Source organism: Aplysia californica, unplaced genomic scaffold (assembly GCF_000002075.1).
Source record: "Aplysia californica isolate F4 #8 unplaced genomic scaffold, AplCal3.0 scaffold00353, whole genome shotgun sequence".
In the NCBI taxonomy this organism is placed as follows: domain Eukaryota; kingdom Metazoa; phylum Mollusca; class Gastropoda; order Aplysiida; family Aplysiidae; genus Aplysia; species Aplysia californica.
Window position 1 is genome coordinate 660,532 of NW_004797623.1, and position 21,424 is coordinate 681,955.

The following is a 21,424-nucleotide window of genomic DNA, read 5'->3' on the forward strand; positions in this document are numbered from 1 at the left end:
TGTTTGTGTGTGGTATGTGGGTTTGTGTTTTGCATTTGTGCTTGCATACCTGAATACCTGGAGGTGTCATCTCTGACTGATCAGAGGTTGATGTGTAATGACCCTCCATCTTTCACGGTCGTGAGCTGCCGTTGCACATATATCTGCCATATCCAGGCCAATCCATGTTCTTATGTTTTCCATCCATGTTACATTTGTCTTCCTCTGGCTCTCCTGCCCCTCATCTTTCCTTCAAGCCCCTCTTTCACAATGGGTGTCTTTTTAACTGGCCATAGTATTGTATTTTTCTACATTTTATTTTGTTCAGCAGGGTTTGTCTTGTGAGTAGAATCTGACACACCTCTCGTTTTTTCGTTTGGTTTGGGGTTTGTTTTTGTTTTGTTTTTGTTTTGTTTTTGTTTTTCGACCCATAATTTACGGTAGCACTACATCTCAAACGCGTCTGTTTTGTTTCTTTGATAACTCTTTCCTTGCCAAAGTCCAGATTTCTGCGAACACACACACACACACACACACACACACACACACACACACACACACACACACACACACACACACACACACACACACACACACTCATCTTATTTCATCTTGCTTTCACTATCTTCAGGGATTGGAAGCAGCGAAGCAGGATCACCAGTTGGCATTTCAAACGAAGCATTTTATTAAAGACTAATGATCTAGTTTGACTTCTAACTATTTGAAGTTAAAACTTGTGCAATAATATAAATAGCACCAATGTTCAAAACGTCCCCAGTGAATGGGACACCATTGAACAGAGTAGATCTAGATCTACAACACACTGAGAAAATGATTTCAAAACAGCCCTAGTTGGCCTGTACAAATATTTAAATAAATGAAATAACAAAAAACCATTCGGAATAAGAAAAATACGAGCCTACAAAATCTGACGGAAAAATGACTTAGCATTGTAATCCTTGAGTGAAAAGTTCAGGCCTGTAAATCTAAAGTGATTGATATTACTTTGTATTATAATAACAGGTCTTGCTATGGTATTTTGGGAATGTGCTAGGCTAGTTTAGTTGAAAGAGCGGGATTTGTGCAACTTTTGGGTCTTCTAGATTTTGCTTGATAGCTTGTTGATAGATTGCTGTTTCTGATCATAAACAGGGGGAATCATAATTTATGCATGTACCAGGTTAGGAGAAAATCAACGATAAGAAGTCAGGAGACCCAGTAAGGAGAAACGGCAGGGTTTGAAAGTAACTAGATCTATCTAGATCTAACTAATCATTATTTTTTTTGGAGGGGGGGAGGGAGAACAACCATAAAGAACATTCAATGTTAAAACAATAGTTTCGCTTTGTATCGGTCGGATCAGGGCCTTATAACTAATAAACATTAAAATATGACTGGAGAAAAGCATGCTATGTTACAAGCGCAATAAATTCTATTGTTTCGCCGGTTGTTGAGTAGACCATAAAATAGATGTAGAAATATTCGAAGACATTGACGGAAGTGCGGACGACAAACAAAACCGAAAGTAGCCCGATTCCGATGCGGAAAAGTGAAAAAGTGAAAAGGGCAAGCTTGTTGTTGTGGATCAAGAGATTGCTTGCGGTATTGTGCACGACTATTAGATTTCGATCTAGATCTAGGCCTGTATGGTATGTGGGTTTGTGTTTTCATTTGTCGAAGGTTTCAGGAGCCGGTTTCAGAGTTGACTTTTCTCCTTTAGGGTCTAGATCTATAGTTTATTGTTTGATTTGCCAAGTTTTTGTTGGGAATGAGTGTAGAGTTGTGAATTGCATTTTATGAAGAAAGTTTGAATTTGAAAATGAAAGTTGAAAGGAAAAAAGGGGTGACGGTTGGCGATGAGGTGGGGGATAGGGAGCCCTGTGAAATTGCAAAAATACAAGTTATTTTTCGGAAAGATAGTAACTTGAGTTGTAGGCTACTGTTGAAAAATAGAAGCATGTTGTCTGCTATGGCTATGGGGAAGTGGTAGGCTACAGCGTAGGGGAGTGCTCTTAGTACAGCATTTGGGGAGGACTTCCGTAAGGAGCGACCACTATCTTCTATGGCTTCCAAAATCAGGATGGAAGACTATGCAGACAAAGTGACTTCTTCTTGTGTGGCCAATGGCTCCCCAGATCATTACACTTCTCCCGCCAAGGGCTTCTTGTGCCTCTCCCCTCTGTGATGCTGTCTTGGGAAAATCGCTCATTTCGATGTTTGTAGACTCAGTGCAGTCTGATGTGGTGACGGAGAAGAAATTGAGATTCATCACTGAAAAGGACATAGTTTTCTTTTGCTTTAATAGCCTCCGTTGACCATGCTGGACTGCCCATTCACTTTGCTGGTGGTGATTATAATGTCAAGCGCCATCAGCGCGATCTTAAGGTGGCGCAGAACCATATGATGATCCGCAGAAAGCGCGGCCATCTCGAGATGGGCGCACCATCTATGGATTATTTCCGAAAATGAATAGAGCTGCGCGATCTTAAGATTGTGCAAAGCAAGCAAGAATTGCGCCATCTGCCGATCGCTTGAAAACACACAACACATATACAACATATTATATATACACACACAGAGGCGAGAGAGAGAGAGAGGGAGAGGGAGGTTTTTGTATACCCAAGATAGATAAAAGTCACTTCACACCACACATGCAGACGCTAAAACAACATACACGCGCGCACACACACACACACACACACACACACACACACACACACACACACACACACAAACACAAACACAAACAAACAAACGATTTTGCAAAGTTCACAAATAAAGCTTCACAGAATTTATTATGATTAATTTTAAATATTGAAAACAAAAAAGAATCTGGAGGACGCAAGTGTCACTTGTCTAATAGAATATTTTGACTGCATATTTGGCATTTTTAAAATGCATTTAATTTGGCAGTTTTTGAATGTTGGTTTGGCAGGAGACCGAAAAATAATGTGGCAACCCTGAATGAAAGGGGAAAGCAAAGCACTTAGAAACGAAACGCAAAAATTCAAAAGAGAAAGGCTGTATGGGCAAGTACTTGCGTCCTCTTGAACCTTTTTAAAAAAAAAATTGAAATTAATGATAATAAATTCTGCGGAGGTTTGTTTGTGAACTTTGCAAAATCGTTTGTTTGTGTGTGATGGCGCGTCGCGCCCATCTCGAGATGGCCGTGCTTTCTGTGGATCGTCATATGGTTCTGCGCCGTCTTAAGATCGCGCTGATCAGCAAATGGTGCTTGACAATTATTTGTCAAAGATGTCTTCAGAAATAGTCATTGTGCTCAGAGATTGTCTTTGTGTAGATGATTTCTGACAATTTGATCCAACACCCGACCATTTCTCAAATATAGTATAGCTTGGGCAGTAGTGGAGGCTGACATGAATCAATCCCACAAATAAAGTCGCCAAATTATATTATAAAGATCTTGAGCAAGAGTCGTTGCTCTTGGTTTCTCAGTCCTTTTGCGGTTTGCCGTTGAATCTAAATTAGATCTTTTGCAATCGGCAGAAAAGTCGACTGATTATTGACTGAGACATATTTCAAGTCGTAGCAGGAGCAGCAACACTCTCATGTGGTTGGCCTGCTTGAAGGCGATGTCTATTATATTGCTTATGCTACTCTCTTTGCTGCAGTGAAAATGATGGCATGGTGCTGCTTTTCAGAAGGAATGAATTTGAAAATTAAGGGCAACCTTTCTATAACGACCACTTTTCTCTTTGATCTTGAGGAACTGTTATGGACAGTTTCAAATGTAGATCTATATATTGTAGGATTTTTTAAAACATTATTTTGCTTTTTTTTTTCTCTTTTCAGGTTATTCGTATGAGCTGAATTTCTTTTTCCTAACTGCACTTCAATATATTATATATTTGTATTTTTGAATGCTCCATTGGTCTTTATTTATTTTTGTTGTTGTTGCTTTTTTTCAGATTTCAACAATGCTGATTTTTTATTTCCTGGAATTTTTACTCCTTATGCTGAAGAAATATTCTCAGGCTAAGACCTTTTATCTAGTAAACATGCAATAGTCAGCTCATGCACTTTAGCTTTGAAGAGTTGTAACATAGCTGTAAAGATGTACAGGCTTCTTGATAGAGTGATGTTCACTCGAGGCCTCAAGCCAGGGCTCTGTCTATTCAAATTGCCAGTTGTTTGTGGCACTTTTCCAAGGCCGTGTGCCAGCTGGCTTGATGCGATGGATGTAAGACATTCCTCTCAAAGGGAGAGAGTTCCTTCCATTTCCCATGTCCCTGTGTTTAATACTAAAAATGTTTATGATTTGCTGGTGTCGAGTTTGTCGAACTGTGGTGACCCTGACTATGTAAGGCGACATAAAATTAATGATGACGTAATACACAACCAGAGGTCCATACTGTTGGAAAAAAGGCAACAACAACATCATTTGCTACAAAGAAATTCAGCTTCTCAATGCGTGAGAGGGTCCCGCTGTCTGTCCACATCATGTCACAGACACGCCCTTCCACCTACCCTTCCTGCCGCAGCGGGCGTCTCCAGTGCTGTACCATCGCAGCTGTTGTTCCCTGATGTCCCAACCATTCAAGTCGCTGAATTTGTGATCTCTTCCGCATATCACATAACTGGTAAGCGAACAAATTGTCATCTGTACCTATTGACTCACTTGAGGCTATTTCCATGTATAAATACGGGACGCCTCGCTGGCCCAGTGGCTTAATAATCCTTTGTATTTACGAGATGCGTTTTATCAGTCAATATCTTCGGTGTTTTTCGGTTACAATTACAAGCTACGGGAAGCGACGAGCCAACGGTTGACCGACTTGTTTCGTTTTGTAAAAAATTTGGTTAAGTTACTTTTTTATCTGTAATGGACTAAGTCTGTCACCCCTGCATTGCGATAGATGATCTTTATTATAAATGGGTGCAAAATAAAAATGCGTAACCCCCAATCATTGCCATTTCAAAATATTGATAAAATAAAAACTATTTGGACAAAGAAGATGCAGTTTCTTTTTTCTGTGAGAGCATTTCTTTCTTTCTCTTGTTACGTTAAAAAAATTATGATAGTAGCTTTCACAGTCTTTTACACTTCAATATACCACAAAAGTGTCAGGCTGCAATGGTTGTTGGGTGAAAAAAGGCTGAGGCTCAAGTGAGTTAAAGACCATAAATGTATCATTAATGTGTGCATCAGTTACCTCGTATAAGTTGTCATGCTCTCTTATTGTAGAAATGCCAGAGCAGATATAATTGAAGATCATGGTGTTTAATCATACTTATTACAAAAAAGCTTTTTGAGAGAAATATAATTATTTTTTGAAAGATTCAGTGAAATTTTCTTATGTGAAGTAAATGTATGTATAATGTTGAGTCAGGTTTATTCTTGCTTTCTGAGAGAAATATAATTATTTTTAAAAGATTCAGTGAAATTTTCTTATGTGAAGAAAATGTATGTATGATGCAGAGAGAAGTATAATTTTTCTTTCGAGATTCATTACAGCTTTTCCTTTAGAAGGCAGAATACAAGCAGGTTAGAGATTGGAAAAGAGACAGAAGTCTGAATCTGATATATTGCTGTTTCCTCAGGTCTCCCGTGGTGGTCAACCATTGTCCTCACTGCCTTTGTCGTGCGCATCCTGTTGATGATGCCGCTGACCATATACACCCACCACAACATGGCGCGGCTGCAGCGGCTGGCGCCCGAGGTGAAGGAAGTGGCGGAGCGGCTGCGGCTTGAGGTGTCCGTTGCCATGCAGAAGTTGGGCTGGGACCAGCAGAAGGCTAGGCAGGAGTACAACAAAAATGTGAGTCGCCTTCTCTGGATTTTGTGATATATTTGAGAGGCAACGTGGTGAAATCAGGCGCTCGTCAAAATAATGAAATCGAAGAAACCGTTATTTACCTCTAGTTTGACAATTTTTATCGAATTTTCGTTTTTTCACTCAACATCTTTAAAATTAATTTAAAAACTCATTTCTGTATAGATTTTACTGAAAAGCGCTGATTAACTCATTTCAGACGGGTCACACAACAGTTGCGTGACCCCCACCGCGACGCTTGCGACGGGTCTCACAAGCCCTGCGTGACCAACTTTGGATTTTTTTTTTCGCTCGACAAATCACGCACGGATCGCGAGACCCGCCTCGTACCCTTGTTTGGCCAAGCCTGAGCTACTTAGACTTCGTTTCGTATCTCTGGAGCCGGTACTTTTTAAGTTATTGAAGGTGAAGGACAGTGACCCCAACTGGGGTTGAACAGACCAGAACTCGCGCTTTGTTTTTTTCTATACAGCTGATAGTAATCCGACAGTCGCGTCGTAGTAACGGTCGAAGAAGTCGCATGAACAAGAATCACATAATTTCGCCATTTTCTATACTTCTGTGCGTTTTACTAGTTCTAGTGTCTCAGAATATGATGTGTCTAATAATAGTTAGGATCCTGGATATATGTACCCGAACACGGCCCGAGTCGTAGTTCTAGGGCTAGATCTAGCACTAGTACCGGTGTTGTTTTTCGCGCAACGAAATCACAACGTCGTGCCGTACATCTGTCTCATGTAATTCAGTGTATGGGTCTGAATCAATGCACAGACCAGCTTTTATATTTTCACCAAACACTCGCACATGTATACAAATCAAACCAGAACACTTTGAACTTTTATTTTTGTTGTTGCAGTGAATTTCATTCTACTTCAACTTGTCACGTCTCTTGAAATTTTTCGGAAAATCAAATTCATGCCCATTTTAAAAAAATGATACAAATTAAAGTATTAGACTTAAACAACTTTAGTTTTTTGTATTAGATTAAGCTTGAATGTTACTTTACTGTGTCAAAAAATGATTACAATAGGGTAATTCTGAGAGTTGTGGTGATTTATTGAAATACCCCCAAAAACGCCAGTCTTCAACGCTTGTGACTGGTGAAAGGGCCCAGTCGCAAGTGAGTTAAAGGCACAAAAAATGTAAATTTTCAGTTTTCAAAGATTCTCAAGATTCGAAAATCACAAAACTTTGACGGACATTTAATTGTATGTCTCGACTTCTTGTCAAGATAAATGAGTATTTTTTTTCACAGAAAGCAAGACAAATCCACTAACTCTATGTACCCCTAAATTAACAAGTGCTTGATTTGTCTGTTTTGTGACGCATATATTTATAAAAGTGGAAGGCTTGCCACTTTTGTGTACACTTTTGTCTCTGATGAACCTGTTGCCTGTTTTTCGGTAAGCTGACAAAACGCCTTTTTTCATTTTGGCTCCAAAATTGTGTATTTGCTAAATCAAAAGCCTGATCAGTTACCCTACTTGTGAAAATATAAAAGTGAAACTGTGATTAGTTGGTTTTTTTATAAATTCAAATTCAAATTGTGGAAGAACTTTATTTTTCAATGGTTACGCTGACATTTTCTCGAAACTGCTGTGATTTTAAAAAGGCATTTTGTCAGCTTACGACAGTGTAGTCTATTTTTAACAGAGAGCAACGTCAGTGCATTCTTGGTGAGGCTTTGGGTGCTCCACAACTTTCTCCTGAAAAATCAGAGTAAAATTTTGATTTGTAACACCTATTCGAAGTTGATTCCTTTATTCTCATGGCGTTTTCATGGAATTTTTTCTTCTCCCTTTCTCTTTCTCTCCTCTTTGCAATATCACCTGTCCGATCTTACCGCAGTAGAGTACTTGAAACCATCTCATTTTTCTTTGTTTTTAGTGTTTTGGCCAGATTGTATTAGACAGAGGTCATTGTATTTGGATTTTAGGGTACAAATGTGGGGATGACTCATGGTTTGACTGAAAACCTTGGAGAACCTCTTTCCAATATGCTCTTGAAACTGTTTGGCAGTAGATTCATGTTATTATCTGCTTTTTATGAACAGAATGATCTTTATAAAGGCCAGGCTCATTCCTGATACATTGATGTCATGGATTGTTTGTTCAAATGTCATATATATATAGGTATAAGCGGGTCCGTAAGCGAACGATTAAATCTGTATATCTGAAATTTCTTTGGTGTATTGAATTGTTACTGTGTTTAAGCATGATGTTAGTGTACGTTTTATTTTCAAGGTCTGTTATGCTAAAACTGGAAATTGTTTTGACGGTTACAATGTATTTGTTATTTTGTTGTAAGTATGAATTACATATTATTATATCTTTTTTATTGCAGATGAACCGGTTGCTGCGTGAACTACATATTCGGGACAATTGCCACCCTATGAAAAATACAGCCAGTTTCTGGCTTCAGATCCCTCTCTGGATCAGTGTGTCATATGCATTGAGGAATATGTCTGTGAAGGCTGTGAACCCTGAACTAGGTTAGTTGCTTGTCTGCAGTCAAGTAAATATTTTTGACTGGCAGGGCAGAATTTAGGTATCAAATATTTTTAAAATATGAGCAATGGATTCTTTCGTGTTGCAGGACCTAAAGCAGATAGGATGCTAGATGTTCTGCTGTGGACAAAATGGTATACAGAAGAATATGTATAGTTTTAGAGACTATTTTCCCTTAATCCCTTCTCCCCCCCCCCCCCCCCCCCCCCCCCCCCCCCTCCCCCCCCCCTCCTTAATTGAGTGAAAATTTCTGACAACCTTTTTGTCTTTTTAAAACCACTAGCATCAGAAAGTGTTGGTTGTTTTTTTTTATGCCAGGTTTCTTTTAAAGTTATCTATAACACTTTGAGTAAATGTGTGTTTATTTGTTGGACATAATAATAATAATAATTATTATAATAATAATAGATTGCGTTTATATAGCGCTCTATCCCATACTAGTATAAGCTCTGAGCGCTTTACACCAATCACATAATAATCATTCACACAAGAAAAAATATTTCACAGAAACAAGAAAAACCAGTTCAACCACATAAAGAAAAACTTTCACAACCATACATTAACTATATACACAAACATAAACCCTATAAGGCTTTTAAAAGATTGCTTTTTATTATAGATCAATCTTCAGTTTTAAAAAAGACAACAACATATATATCTGGCTGTTGTTAATATTGTCCGTTCAGAGAATCACAGTGATTTTGCTGGTTTGGCGGAGCAGGGAATCGCTTGGTTCCCGGACCTGACACAGGTGGACAGCACCATGATCTTGCCGCTGATGATGGGAGCTGTCACGTTGTTCAACATTGAGGTAGTTGTTGAAGAGAAAGAGGCTTCTGAGCCTTAACATGTGAGGCATCGTGATGAAAGTAGGCGATGAATGAGCCTGCACGCTTCATTTGTGTCACGATGCGGTGGAATCGGACGCTTGTCAATTTTTGGACATGTGGAGTTATCTTAAAGCTTGTTTTATTTGTCCTGCTTTCGGTGAAAAAAATGCCTATCTTTCTTAAATAGAAGTCGAGATGTTTGCCATACAAAGAGGTTGGGGTTGCCTGTTTGTAGAGGTTAAATTAGTGAGAAAATGGCTGTCAAATTTTGATGACTACTATAGCTTGAGAGTCCTTGGAAACTGAAAATAAAAATTTTATGCCTTTAGTCAACGTTTAGCCTCTGCTTCAGATAATAATGCTTATCATTTGATGGAAATAGTTTTCTCCTTTTACAAATACTTTCTTCTGAGTACTAGGACGACATTTTCCTTGTGCTGTTCCTTAGTTCATTAGGTTTTCAATTTCCTTTGATTTGTTAATTGGCCGTTACAATTTCCCCTTGCAAGGGTTAAAGGGATCAGCAAAATAGATTGGTTGGTCTCAAGCTTTCTTGCATGATTTAATGCTTATTTTTTAGGTTGTTGTTTTTTCTTCAAAACTATGTGTTTAGAGTAACTATCTTTTCACCCAGTTGTAATTTGGAGACGGATGTTTCAATAATTTCCAATTTTCTATACAATTTTTTTTCACTCTTCAGTTTTAACAACTGCTGCACTCATTTTCCAGATGAATTATCTCAGTGTGCCAGAAGTGACCAAGTACAGGCGATATCTGACGTATGTCCTGCGTTCTGTCGCCCTCGTCTTCGTTCCGGTCAGCGCTTACTTGCCCAGTGTGAGTGAGCGCAACGTTGTTTTTTGTCCAAATATGTCAGGTTAATGACAAAGTGGCACTTTATGTTCCATGGCACCGCAAATATTGACAAAAATCCTTTTCAGCATCTGAAATACAGTATAACACTGATAACTCAAATTCTTCGGGACCAGCCTCGGTAGTTCGAGGGATCCATAGTTCGAGGGATATCTTAGAAAGATATATAAATAAGCTTTGAAAAAATGGGACCGCAAGCACAGTTCGACGAATACGTCATTTTTAGTCTTCTGTGTTCGACCTATTTGTGTTATACTGTAGTTTAATTTTGATATCACTTTGATGATTTATGCTGTCTTTAGGCCATTCCCAAAGGGGGAACATTTTTTGTTCATACACAGTAGAATTGTAAATGAGCTGATTCATCAATGTCACGCTCATAACTGTGCCTGATCTACAACAGGGAACTGCTGCTTTTTCTTTTCTAATCCTTTCTATTGTCATTTTTCCTCTACGTCTTTTGTATGTTTGTCACACTCTTGTGACTTGTTATTTCCGGGGTGCCTTGATAGTTGAAGCAGACTTTGTGCTGTTGAAGCTAGAGAGGTGAGCAGAGTAAGTCTGATTCCCTGTACGGACTTCTCTGTTGACATCCACCCCTTGGCGCTCATATGACCTCGTGCAGTTGCGAGCGCCGTAAAACCTCTACTAAAACTAAAAAGATGATTTATGCCAGTAGTAACAACAAATGACTAGAGATGCTGGAGTAATGACTGGAGAATGTGGGACAGTGGGTCTAGCAGATCTTGTCAGTTTGTTAGTGTTTGAGCGCATTATCAGCTGCTTGCACTGTATGCTTCGCGGGAAGCTGAACATATTTCTGAGTGTTCTATGGTCCACTGGGGTAATGCATTTAATATAGTGTGTAAATGCTATTTATTATTATTATTATTATTACAACTGTCATTGTCATCATGTCTGTTGGTTCCTAAATTTTGCTATGACTGTCTCTGTACTCTGTGTCTACAAACTGTGCTCGTTATTGCTACCCACCTATTCATGTGCTTTTCGCAATCACACACATAATCGCGCACACACACTAACTTGAGATGAGATCAGGGGACGTGACCACAACAATATTTGTGACAAATTTTGTAAGTAATTATTTCCCTTTTTGATTTCTCTCTCCGACTCTGATAATTACACTGAACATTGATGAACAGCAAGGAGAAGAAACGTCCTTTTCTTTGTCTGAGCATATTGTCATAAAAATGTTATTTGACTGACTGTGTTTACTATCATTATAATGAGACTGGCTTTCCATAAATCTGACGAGTGAGTAGTTGGCGGATGCTCTGGTGTGGTTTGCTTCTTCTTTCCTATCAAGTCTATCGTCCTAATCTCTCCTCCTTCTTTTTTGTGTTTGTTGCTCTTTTGTAACACCTCTAATCTTTGGCACTTATATGACCTTATTGTGTTGCAAGTGCCATAAAACTAAATCTGAGACTGAAAGTGTGTTGTGTTGGGAGGTGTATGTGTCACGACGCAGCGGAATCAGGCACTCGTCAGTTTTAGGCATGTGGAAATATTGACATCATCTTGAAGCTTGTTCATTTTTCTTGGATTCAATGAAAAAAATTACCCATCTATCTTGAATAGAAGTCGAGATATTTGAAATTGAAGGTGATTGGGGTCGCCCGGTTTCAGAGGAAAAATTAGCGAGAAAATGGCCACCAAAGTTTGGGGAATTCCATAGCTGAAGAGTCCTTTAAAGCTGAAAAATTAAATTTTTTGTGCCTATTATCAACATTTTTCCATAAAATTCACACAGAAATAACATGTTTATAAATGGACATAAAAGGTGTTGAGTCAATATACAAAAATTCCCCCAAAATTGCTGAACCAGAGGAAAAGTGCGGATTTCTTTGATTTCTTTATAATGATGAGCCTCTGATTTCACCACGTTGCCTCACATATATATTTTTATTCTAGATTTCTGTATTGTGAGGCATCGTGGTGAAATCGGGCTCTCGTCAAAATAATGAAATCAAAGAAAACGACATTTTTTCTCCAGTTTGGCTATTTTTGTCGATTTTTTGTTTTTTTGGCTCAAAACCTTTTTATATCCATTTAAAAACACATTTTTGTGTCGATTTTATTGAAAAACATTGATTTCAGGCACAAAAATGTTAATTTTCAGTTTCCAAGGACTCTAAGGCTATGGAAGTTACCAAACTTTGTGGCCCTTTTCTCGCTAATTTTACTTCTGAAAGCAAGCGACCCTGACCTCCTTCCAAAGCAAATATTTCGACTTCTATTCAAGATTTTATATATAGATATTTTTTCACCAAAAGAAAGTCAAATGAAGAGGCTTTGAGGTGATATCAATAACTCCATATGCTCAGAATTTGACGAGCGCCTTATTCAACCCCTTCCTGCCACATATTATTATTATCCCATTTTCCCCCTTGCTTCCCCCACAGACCATGGTTCTGTACTGGGTGAGCTCTGGTATGTTTGCTGCGGTACAGAACATCCTGCTGACCTAAAAAAAACTCATATTGGTTACTTTTAATTGCGATGAACATAGCAACAATGTATTCCAATAGTTCCATGGCATTGTTTTAGCTATACACGTCTTGCAACTTTTCTTGCAACTTTTGCTATTTTCAAATGCAGCTTTCTCTGAGGACAGACATATTATTATTATCCCATTTTCCCCCTTGGTTTCCCCACAGACCATGGTTCTGTACTGGGTGAGCTCTGGTATGTTTGCTGCGGTACAGAACATCCTGCTGGATTATTCTCCGTTCCGTCGCCTCGTTCGACTGCCCCAGACGCCATTTGAGAGTGGCGCGCCCTTCAGGAATCTTTGGAGCAAGGCCAAAGCGAGATACAAAAACTCTTAGCACCTGCTGCTGGTGATAGATGTAGGATGTATAAATTAGTATAAAATAAAGAAAGCAAATTTTGTGATTTTTTATTATGAGTTTAGTTGATCATTTTTTGATAAATGATGATGATAAATAAATTGTCGGCGCTTGGTTGGAACTGGAACTTTGTTAAACTTGAATTTCAAAATTTTACAGGAGAGACTGTAACATAAGTAAGTATATGGGTTTATGCCCCTATCAACACTATTAGGTTATAGTAACTTTAACCTTCATTTCAGATAGCCATGTTGGATGTGTGATTTGGCTATTCTAGATGGTAGTTTCTACCGTTAGTTTATGAATTCAGTCTTCGACTTTCACTTAGTGTCCTCCCACAGTGTTTTCCGTGCTTTTCTTGTGTGGTCCACTATGTTTGGACAGAAAAAGCATTTGCCAAGCATCAATCATTCATGATTTGCCAAGCATCAATCATTCATGATTTGCCAAGCATCAATCATTCATGATTTGCCAAGCATCAATCATTCATGATTTGCCAAGCATCAATCATTCATGATTTGCCAAGCATCAATCATTCATGATTTGCCAAGCATCAATCATTCATGATTTGCCAAGCATCAATCATTCATGATTTGCCAAGCATCAATCATTCATGATTTGCCAAGCATCAATCATTCATGATTTGCCAAGCATCAATCATTCATGATTTGCCAAGCATCAATCATTCATGATTTGCCAAGCATCAATCATTCATCAATGATGCCAATTAGATTGAAAAAGGACATTTTCATAAGACCTGACAGGTAGAAGAGTCACACAAGATGACACATTTGAACAGAGTGGCACATTTGAATAGCAGAAGATGACTTTACTTGAGGAAAAGGCCTGGTCAGCTTTTCTTGATCTGTGTCAAAACTTAATGCAGTCACAAGAGTGAAATCATGAGGTTTTAGGGAAAGAACTGACAGCATATGTGTCATGACGTGGTGGAATCAGGCGCTCGTCAATTTTTGGGCATGGAGTTATTGGTATCAGCTTCTTAAAGCTCTTTTGTTTGTCTTACTTTGTATGAATAAAAACTCATCTTTCTTGAATAGAAACTGAGATATTTACGATCGAAGGAGGTGGGAGTAAATTTAACGAAAAAATGGCTGCCAAAGTTAGGTGACTTTCAAAGCTTGAGAGTCCTTTGAAACTGCAAGATTAGAATTGTTGTGCCTTTAATTAAACTTTAAGCAATGTTTTTTTAATACATCCACACCGAAATGTGTTTTAAAATGAATTTAAATGATGTTGAGCCAAAAAGCAAAAAGTCAACCAAAATTTCAAAACGAGCAGAAAAATGCCAGGCGCCTGATTTCACCACAGTGTCTCGTAAATGTGAAGCATCATGATGAAATCAGGCGCTCGTAAAAAAAACAAAGGAATTCGAAGAAAATGTTGCTTTTTGCAGTTTAGGCAATTTTTATCAAATTTATGTTTTTTTGACTCATCACTTTTTTATCCATTGAAAAGCATGTATTTACATGTATGTGGATTTTACTGGAAAACATTGCTGAAAGGCACAAAAATCTAAATTTTAAGTTTCCAAGGATTTTCAAGCAGTGGAAGTTGCCACACTTTGGTGGCCATTTTCTTGCTAATTTTTCCACTGGAACCAGGCGACCCCACCTCCTTCAATGGCAAATATCTCGACTTCTTATTAAGATAGATAGATATTTTTTGCATTGAAAGCAAGACAAACAAACAATCTTAAAGACGATATCAATAACTCAACATGCTCAAAAATTGACAAGCGCCTGCTTCCACCGCGTTGTAATGCATACAAATTCCTCTGAACAAGAATGTTTGTGAGCATTCATGTCCTTCACAGTCACAGCCATCTTGGCTTTTTAAACTCTTTGAGGGCTCCTACTTGTAGTCTAGAGGTTCGCCTCTCATTCAATAGGTCCCAGGTTCGAAACCTGACAGACTGAAAATTTTCATCTCTAATTTCTAAATTTTCTCCTTTCACCTCCTTTCCTGCTCTCTAAACATGTTCTGTCATCTGCTTTCGTCTCCACTTTCTACCATCCCCCCCCCCTCCTCCTCTGGGCTTCTGACTTTCATGCAACCTTTCTACTGCTACTCCTTGGCTCCTTTTTGTGCTGTTAAAACTAGAGAGGTGTGTGCTGTTGAAGTTAGAGAGGTGTGTGCTGTTGAAGCTAGAGAGGTGTGTGCTGTTGAAGTTAGAGAGGTGTGTGCTGTTGAAGCTAGAGAGGTGTGTGCTGTTGAAGTTAGAGAGGTGAGCAGAGTAAGTCTGATTCTCTGTAAGGACTTCTCTGTTGACATCCACCCCTTGGCGCTCATATTATGACCTTATGCGCTGTTGCGAGCGTTGTAAAACCTCTACTGAAACAAAAATCATAATCTTCGAAAAATGTCGGAGGTTTTGAGTGCAAGTTGCGCACGTTAAAGATCCCTTGGTAGTCCTAAAATCGATAAAAAATTAAAGAAGAGTAGGCTTCTGCCGCCACCCGAGAAAAATTCTAAATTCCAAATTCCTACCAAACTTAAAACGTTTAATGTGTCCCGCGCGCTCATATGACCTTATGCAATTGCGAGCGTCGTAAAACACTTACCAGAACAAATAAACAAATAAACAAACAAACAAACGTAAAAAGAGCTTCATGGCAAACCAGGACGCTGTCTCAGGTAACTTATACTTACGTATGTTTAAAAGAATAAAAGAGAAAAAAATTGCGGCACACCAAATACAAAATTCCTGATCTGCTCGAGAAAGTGTGAAACCATATTTGGAGTCCAAGATCCAAAATTTTGTTAGATCTATACGAGTTTCATTCACACTACTGAACCCAGAAATTTTCAAAATTTTGACTAACAGCATGTTGAGGAATGGGACGTTGGCCTCAAAAAGTAAGTCTGGCATACTGTGGCATCAAACAAACAGAATTTTATTAAAAACAGCTTCGATTACTTCCTATTGGTTTAAATTAGTTTAATATTACATGTATAGCACTAACCTTACGCAACCGTTCAAAATTGACACCAGTTCCATGTCATCTCAACTCACATCTTAGGTCGCGATGTGCCATATATTCACTCATGTCACATAACTAACGACAGGCGAAACTTGAAGATAGAAATAAAACTTTAGAGGGGGGGGGGGGGGGGGGGTCTCCTGGTCGAGAGGTTACGGTGTTACAACGTGTCAAAATACCGGCCTAACATAACCGAAGGAGCAATGCGCTTTGCTGGTTTGGCCATGAAACTTTATATCCAGTTGCAAGCGTTTGCTTTGGAGCGTCTCTATATTGAAACAAAATATTATTTAAAGATTTTTGGACACTTTTTTATTTGGGGGTGGGGGGGGGGGGGCGTATATTATGGTATTGACTAGTTATTTAGCAATTTTTTAGGGGGGCGTACATGTATTATGCTATTGACTAGTTATGATATTTAGCAATTTTCAAAAAATTTGCATGTAACCAGTTTGTGAATAACATCGACATGTAGGACCCAATTACATTACATGCCACGTTGCAAATTTTGTAGCAAATTTATAAACACGAAGAGGCTGAAAGACCAGCACCATGTGTGAGGCGTGCTGACAAAATGAGTTACTTCTCGGATTTGAGCCCCATGAAAATAGATCTAGATATGCTTATAGATCTAGGTTACATTTTTACGATTTGTAAGTATGGAATAACAAAAGGCATTTAATACTTATGAATATTGCATCAATAGAAAACCTACAAATTTGACCTTATAGTGTCGATTTTTGGCCAATGTCTCCATTAAATTTTGTGGATTGTGAGAATTAGCTCATTTTGTCAGCAAGCCTCACACACACACACACACACACACACACACACACACACACACACACACACACATATATATATATATATATATATATATATATATATATATATATATATATATATATATATATATATATATATATATATATAATATATAAAAAATTTATATATATATACGAAATAGGCAACTCCTCTGGAGTAGCACCGACTGCCCAACGTCAAGGGAACTTGTTTATCAATCTCTAAAAGAATTCATGCGTTATAGATCTGTCTCTCGGACTGTCACTTTGACTTGAGCATGAGTCCTCACTCAATGAAAACCCCACGGGCATTCGCCCTCCTGTACTGTAATGTAAGTGGTTTGGCTGATATCTGGCGACGCCCAATATCTGTCCCTCGCGGTTTTATGCCCCCCCCCCCCCCCCAAAAAAAAAAAAAAAAAATTAAAAAAATTAGAAATTGTTCAAAGTGAGCCCAAAAATGTGAAATTATGCGATTCTGTTAATTTTAACAAAGAATGATAAAGGGAAATAATCAGAAATTCAGAAATTATGCAAATAATGATCAAATTTTGCTAAATTATGCGGGGTGCTTAAAACCACGGGGGCAGAAATAATAAATTTTGCCGGGGGCCGAGATGGCGAGGTTTCTTAAAAAAATTTCCAGGCGACTTAAATGTAATTGCATTTCTAAAAAAATATTGACCGAGGACTAAAAATTATCGCATGTTCATAAACAGCACATCAGATTTAGTCGGATTCACCCGGGGAGCGAAATGCTGTAAGTCCCCTATTATTTTTACCCCTTTTAGGCTATCATCAAAGAAAATGTGTCGGAATCTCAGTTTGCAATGACTTTCATAATGGACTTTTAGATTCTGTTACGTCATTCAACTTTTATCTTCGATCGCACGTAAAGACTTGAGAAAATTAAACAGAGCAATTTGTTTTTATCCTATTTTAACTGCGGACAGACGAAAGTAAAAAAAGTTATATGTACGCGTTGGATAATCAACGGAAAGGAACAGCCATTTAATAAACGCCGCTGTAAAATAAGGTACTGCATGACACTTACTTTTCAATACATTTTTTTAAGTATTGATTTTTACATTTTTAGGGGGGGGGGGGGGCAACATAACATAGGCATAAGATAATAGGGGATTTACATCTAAATTTAAAAAAAAAAAAAAACTTTTTTTTTCATCAATTCCACACTTAAGTGCCTCATACACGCTCAAATTTGTTTGTCAAACATAATTTACGAACACATTTTTTGGACAGTTTGACGTTCGCCCTACACGCTCAAATAGTTTTGTCAAACATTAGTTTGTGCCAAGAGTTTGTAATGGACGGGCCAACAATGTCTTCAACTCCCTTAAAAAATTCGTCCCCATTGAGGGTTTTTTTTTGGTAAGCGTTTTGCGGCGCTCGCAACTGCATAAGGTCATATGAGCGTAGGAATTTTTGAATTTTGCCCGGGTGGCGGCCGAAACCTACACTTATCGATTTTAGACCACCAAGGGATCTTTAACGTACACAACTTGCACACGAGCCCTCCAAGATTTTTCGCCGTTGTCCGAGAAGGCTAGGTGTAGATCTTTCCTACCAGAAGATCAGGGGTGTGGCAGAAAGACAGCAGTAAGAAGACGCGAAGGAGTAGCAGTAGAAAGGCTGCAGAAAGAGTCAGGAGCCCAGAGGAGGGGGCAAAGAAGGTGAGGGGTTGGTGGCCGAGAGTGGAGTGGAAATGAAAGCAGACAACAGAACATTGCTAGAGAGCAGGAAAGGATGTGAAAGAAGATAATTTTAGAGAAGAAAATGTTTCGGTCACTACCCGGATTCGAACCCGGGACCTTTGAATGAGAGGCCCACACCTTAACCTCCAGGCCATGAGAGCCCCATTAAGTTAATTTGCTTTTTCATTTCTTCTTTTGTGGCATCTGCGCATACCACTGCCTGTATTTCAACAGCAGACTGTCATAGGCAGCTTCTCTTTTATCTCGCTCACTATATTTTTTACTTTTAACTTTCCGTAGTTCAGATAAACTCTGGTACACTTCAATCAGCTCCAGAATAAATTTTTTTCATCCTTTGATGTCGCCATGATGGTGTAAAAAGTAGATCTTTTCTGTCCGGCACCAACTGAAGAAATAGTGTTTGCACAAATAATTTGATGAAGCCCATACACGATCAAATCGCTCGACGGCTTGACAAAAAATACCAACTGAAAACAGATATGTCAAATATTTAACTTTAAATAATTTTGACCATCAAACAGGCCCATACACGATCAAAAACCTATTTTTTTAAATATATGTAAAACAAATTTAATCAAACTATCAAACAAATTTGAGCGTGTGTCAGGCACTTTACACGTATGCCCACAAAACACGGTCCAACAGCCGAGTGAGTACTTTTCGAGACTCACGTATGACATCTATTATCTGATAGCCTTGAGGAAAAAAAATTCAAAGTATGATATGGTCGCTTTTAAGGACAAGCGGGCTAAACCTAGATTTCGGGGGTTTCCAGAAATCTTGACCAACACCAAAAGTGGGCATTGCCCTACCTATAGGAGAAGTTTGGTTTCATTGGCGAGTACAATATGTTTGGTTATTATAGAGAAAACTCTCCTTGTCTTTATAGAAACTGAATAAGAGGCAAAAACTTTACCTTCGATTTTCTCAAAAGAGCATTTTTCAGAATAGCCCCTTGTGCTCAAAAGCGACCATGTGCTCACACAGTAATGTTGGAGCGGGGCTGTATCGCCGTCTCAAAATGGGCAATACGTAGATAAAGGAGGTATCAAACTTTCAGTAAAATTTGACAGTTGTCAATCCCCTTTATGGAAATTTGTAAAGAATACATAATGCAGTCTTTTGGCCGACCATGCACTCTCACTCACCTCTCACCTTTTCCCCTTTCCCTTCTCTCTCTCTCTCTCTCTCTCTCTCTCTCTCTCTCTCTCTCTAATAACAGGGAAAGATCAGGGAAACGTAGCTTATTTTTAGAGCATCCAAGCAAAGGAATGAATGGAGAACCATGATCGCCGATGTCTGTAGCAGATCTGGCACTGGATGATGATACGGATTTTTTTTACGCCTACATGTGTATTTTGCATGGAGTGTGGGAGCACTTAGATTCTACCGACTGAAATACATGTACAGATTTATATTGGAGATTTCCACTGTTGTATCTTTTCCTCACGGAAAGTGACGCAAACAAACACGACGTTTTGTTCCGCTGGTTTCCGTGGTCTGTGGGCACACACCTTAACCCTATCTGTACGCCCAGGAGTCATTTTGTACCCCCCGCGTTGTATTCTTCACATTTTAGAATACTTCTAGTACGAAGATCTCTTTGAAACTTTCAGTATTTCTCAAAAATCATTTTGACAGACTGCTCTACAAAGCATACGGATTGGATTAACGATCTTATGTCCTCTTTGGAAAGTGGTGACACAGAGTTCCCCACGTCGTATGGATACATAGAGCCTAGTGTACATCTATGTATGGATACGATAGTAAAACACGACGTACTATAGGGTTAAGACCAACAAACAGGGCAGCCACAACGAACACAAGAAAGAGAAGATTTGAAAAGAAATAAAGAACAACCCATGACAGTGCAGTACAGTGCAGTACAGAGTTCACGTGAAAAGAATATATAATGTTCTTTCAATTTCCTTTTTCGCGTGATTTTCGCCCTCGTGTGAACAGGCCATGGGTGGGAGGAAGGACGACGGTCAGGTATATAACCCCGTCTCACACACTCACTCGACACTAGAACGTAGACAGAACCTCAGCTGTTGAAAAATTACAAGTTGTAGGTGAGTACCTTGTTTACTTTCCATGTTGCTCCTTTTATTTTTTATACTAGCCTTGTGGTCTACAATTGGACTGTCCCCGTGGTTTTTATGCACCCCGCATAATTTAGCTAAATTTGATCTTTTTTTTGGGCGTAATTTCTGATTATTTTCCTTACCATTCTTTGTTAAAATTAACAGAATCGCATAATTTCACATTTTTGGGCTCAGTTTGCATAATTTCAGAATTTTCATTACATAAAACGTTTACAAGTTGTAGGTGAGTAGATCTACCTCGTTTACTTTCCACTTTGCTCCTTTTATTTCTTATACTAGCCTTGTGGTCTACGATTGGACAAAAGCAGCACTTTACGGGAAGGAACGGCGCTGCTGTCTGTGGCGATGTGGAGTCTGTGGTCATCTCATTTCTGCTTGCTGTTTCCGTTACTTTATTCTCTGTACCATGCTAGCTATCTACGGCGATGTAGCATCTGCTATTGTCATTCTATACTGCTTGCTGTTTTCGTTACTTTACTGTCGGTACCATGCTAGCTGTATACGGTAACTACCAAAGACTAGAACTTTTCCTCATCGGATGTTAAAATCGTAATGTTCATGATGTACGAACTTTTAAAGATGGCATGCAAAAGAGTGGAACAAAACCGGTTCTGGTTTCCTAGTTATCATAAATAAAACCCCTGCTCTGAAAACCTTCAATTCCTTCATTTTTCTTGCACTGACAATATGGCAACGTGCACCAGTGTGTCGCATGTCACAAGTAATGTCCATTTTCTTTCATGCACATGGTGGGGAAAATTCATCCGGTTGTTCGTTCATTCTTTTTTTTAACCCCTTTTCTTTTCAGCATACCATACTGACAAAATGAAAACTTACATGAGTGTCGTCCTGCTTGCCATGTCCCTCGTGGTCATTGGTGCTCAAGGTAAGTATAGACTTTATACGAGTACTTGTTCTTGGTGGGGG

The 21,424-nt window shown here is 38.8% G+C and overlaps 2 protein-coding genes across 3 annotated transcripts in view; both read left to right on the top strand.

Moving 5' to 3' along the window:
- Positions 1–1,454: 1,454 nt before the first annotated feature.
- On the top strand, positions 1,455–12,907 carry LOC101845255 (cytochrome c oxidase assembly protein COX18, mitochondrial). 2 transcript variants are annotated; one of them, XM_013085182.2, is made up of 8 exons: positions 1,458–1,628; positions 3,909–4,580; positions 5,542–5,759; positions 8,118–8,265; positions 8,968–9,092; positions 9,841–9,948; positions 12,408–12,458; positions 12,714–12,907. In XM_013085182.2, exons 2-8 carry the CDS (start codon positions 4,055–4,057, stop codon positions 12,831–12,833), a joined length of 1,296 nt encoding a protein of 431 aa, XP_012940636.1. In that variant the 5' UTR covers positions 1,458–1,628; positions 3,909–4,054; the 3' UTR covers positions 12,834–12,907. The 2 variants fall into 2 exon arrangements, with proteins under 2 accessions (XP_012940638.1, XP_012940636.1); XM_013085184.2 differs by lacking the exon at positions 8,968–9,092 and having other exon boundaries at positions 1,455–1,628; positions 12,714–12,905.
- Positions 12,908–20,366: 7,459 nt separating this feature from the next.
- LOC101845481 overlaps positions 20,367–21,424 on the top strand; it is a 3,746-nt gene continuing 2,688 nt past the window's right edge. The window contains exons 1-2 of the mRNA XM_005102994.3: positions 20,367–20,464; positions 21,306–21,383. Of these exons, the coding sequence (XP_005103051.1) occupies positions 21,323–21,383 (61 nt within the window). The 5' untranslated portion in view covers positions 20,367–20,464; positions 21,306–21,322. The remainder of the gene's footprint in view (positions 20,465–21,305; positions 21,384–21,424) is intronic.

What these genes read in the sequence shown, in the direction of transcription:
- LOC101845255 (XM_013085182.2), top strand. Translation starts at nt 4,055, where the DNA reads ATGTACAGGCTTCTTGATAGAGTGATGTTCACTCGAGGCCTCAAGCCA. An exon ending in TCACGTTGTTCAACATTGAG is followed by an intron (nt 9,093 to 9,840) that starts GTAGTTGTTGAA and finishes CTCATTTTCCAG; the next exon opens with ATGAATTATCTCAGTGTGCC. An exon ending in TGTTTGCTGCGGTACAGAAC is followed by an intron (nt 12,459 to 12,713) that starts ATCCTGCTGACC and finishes GCGGTACAGAAC; the next exon opens with ATCCTGCTGGATTATTCTCC.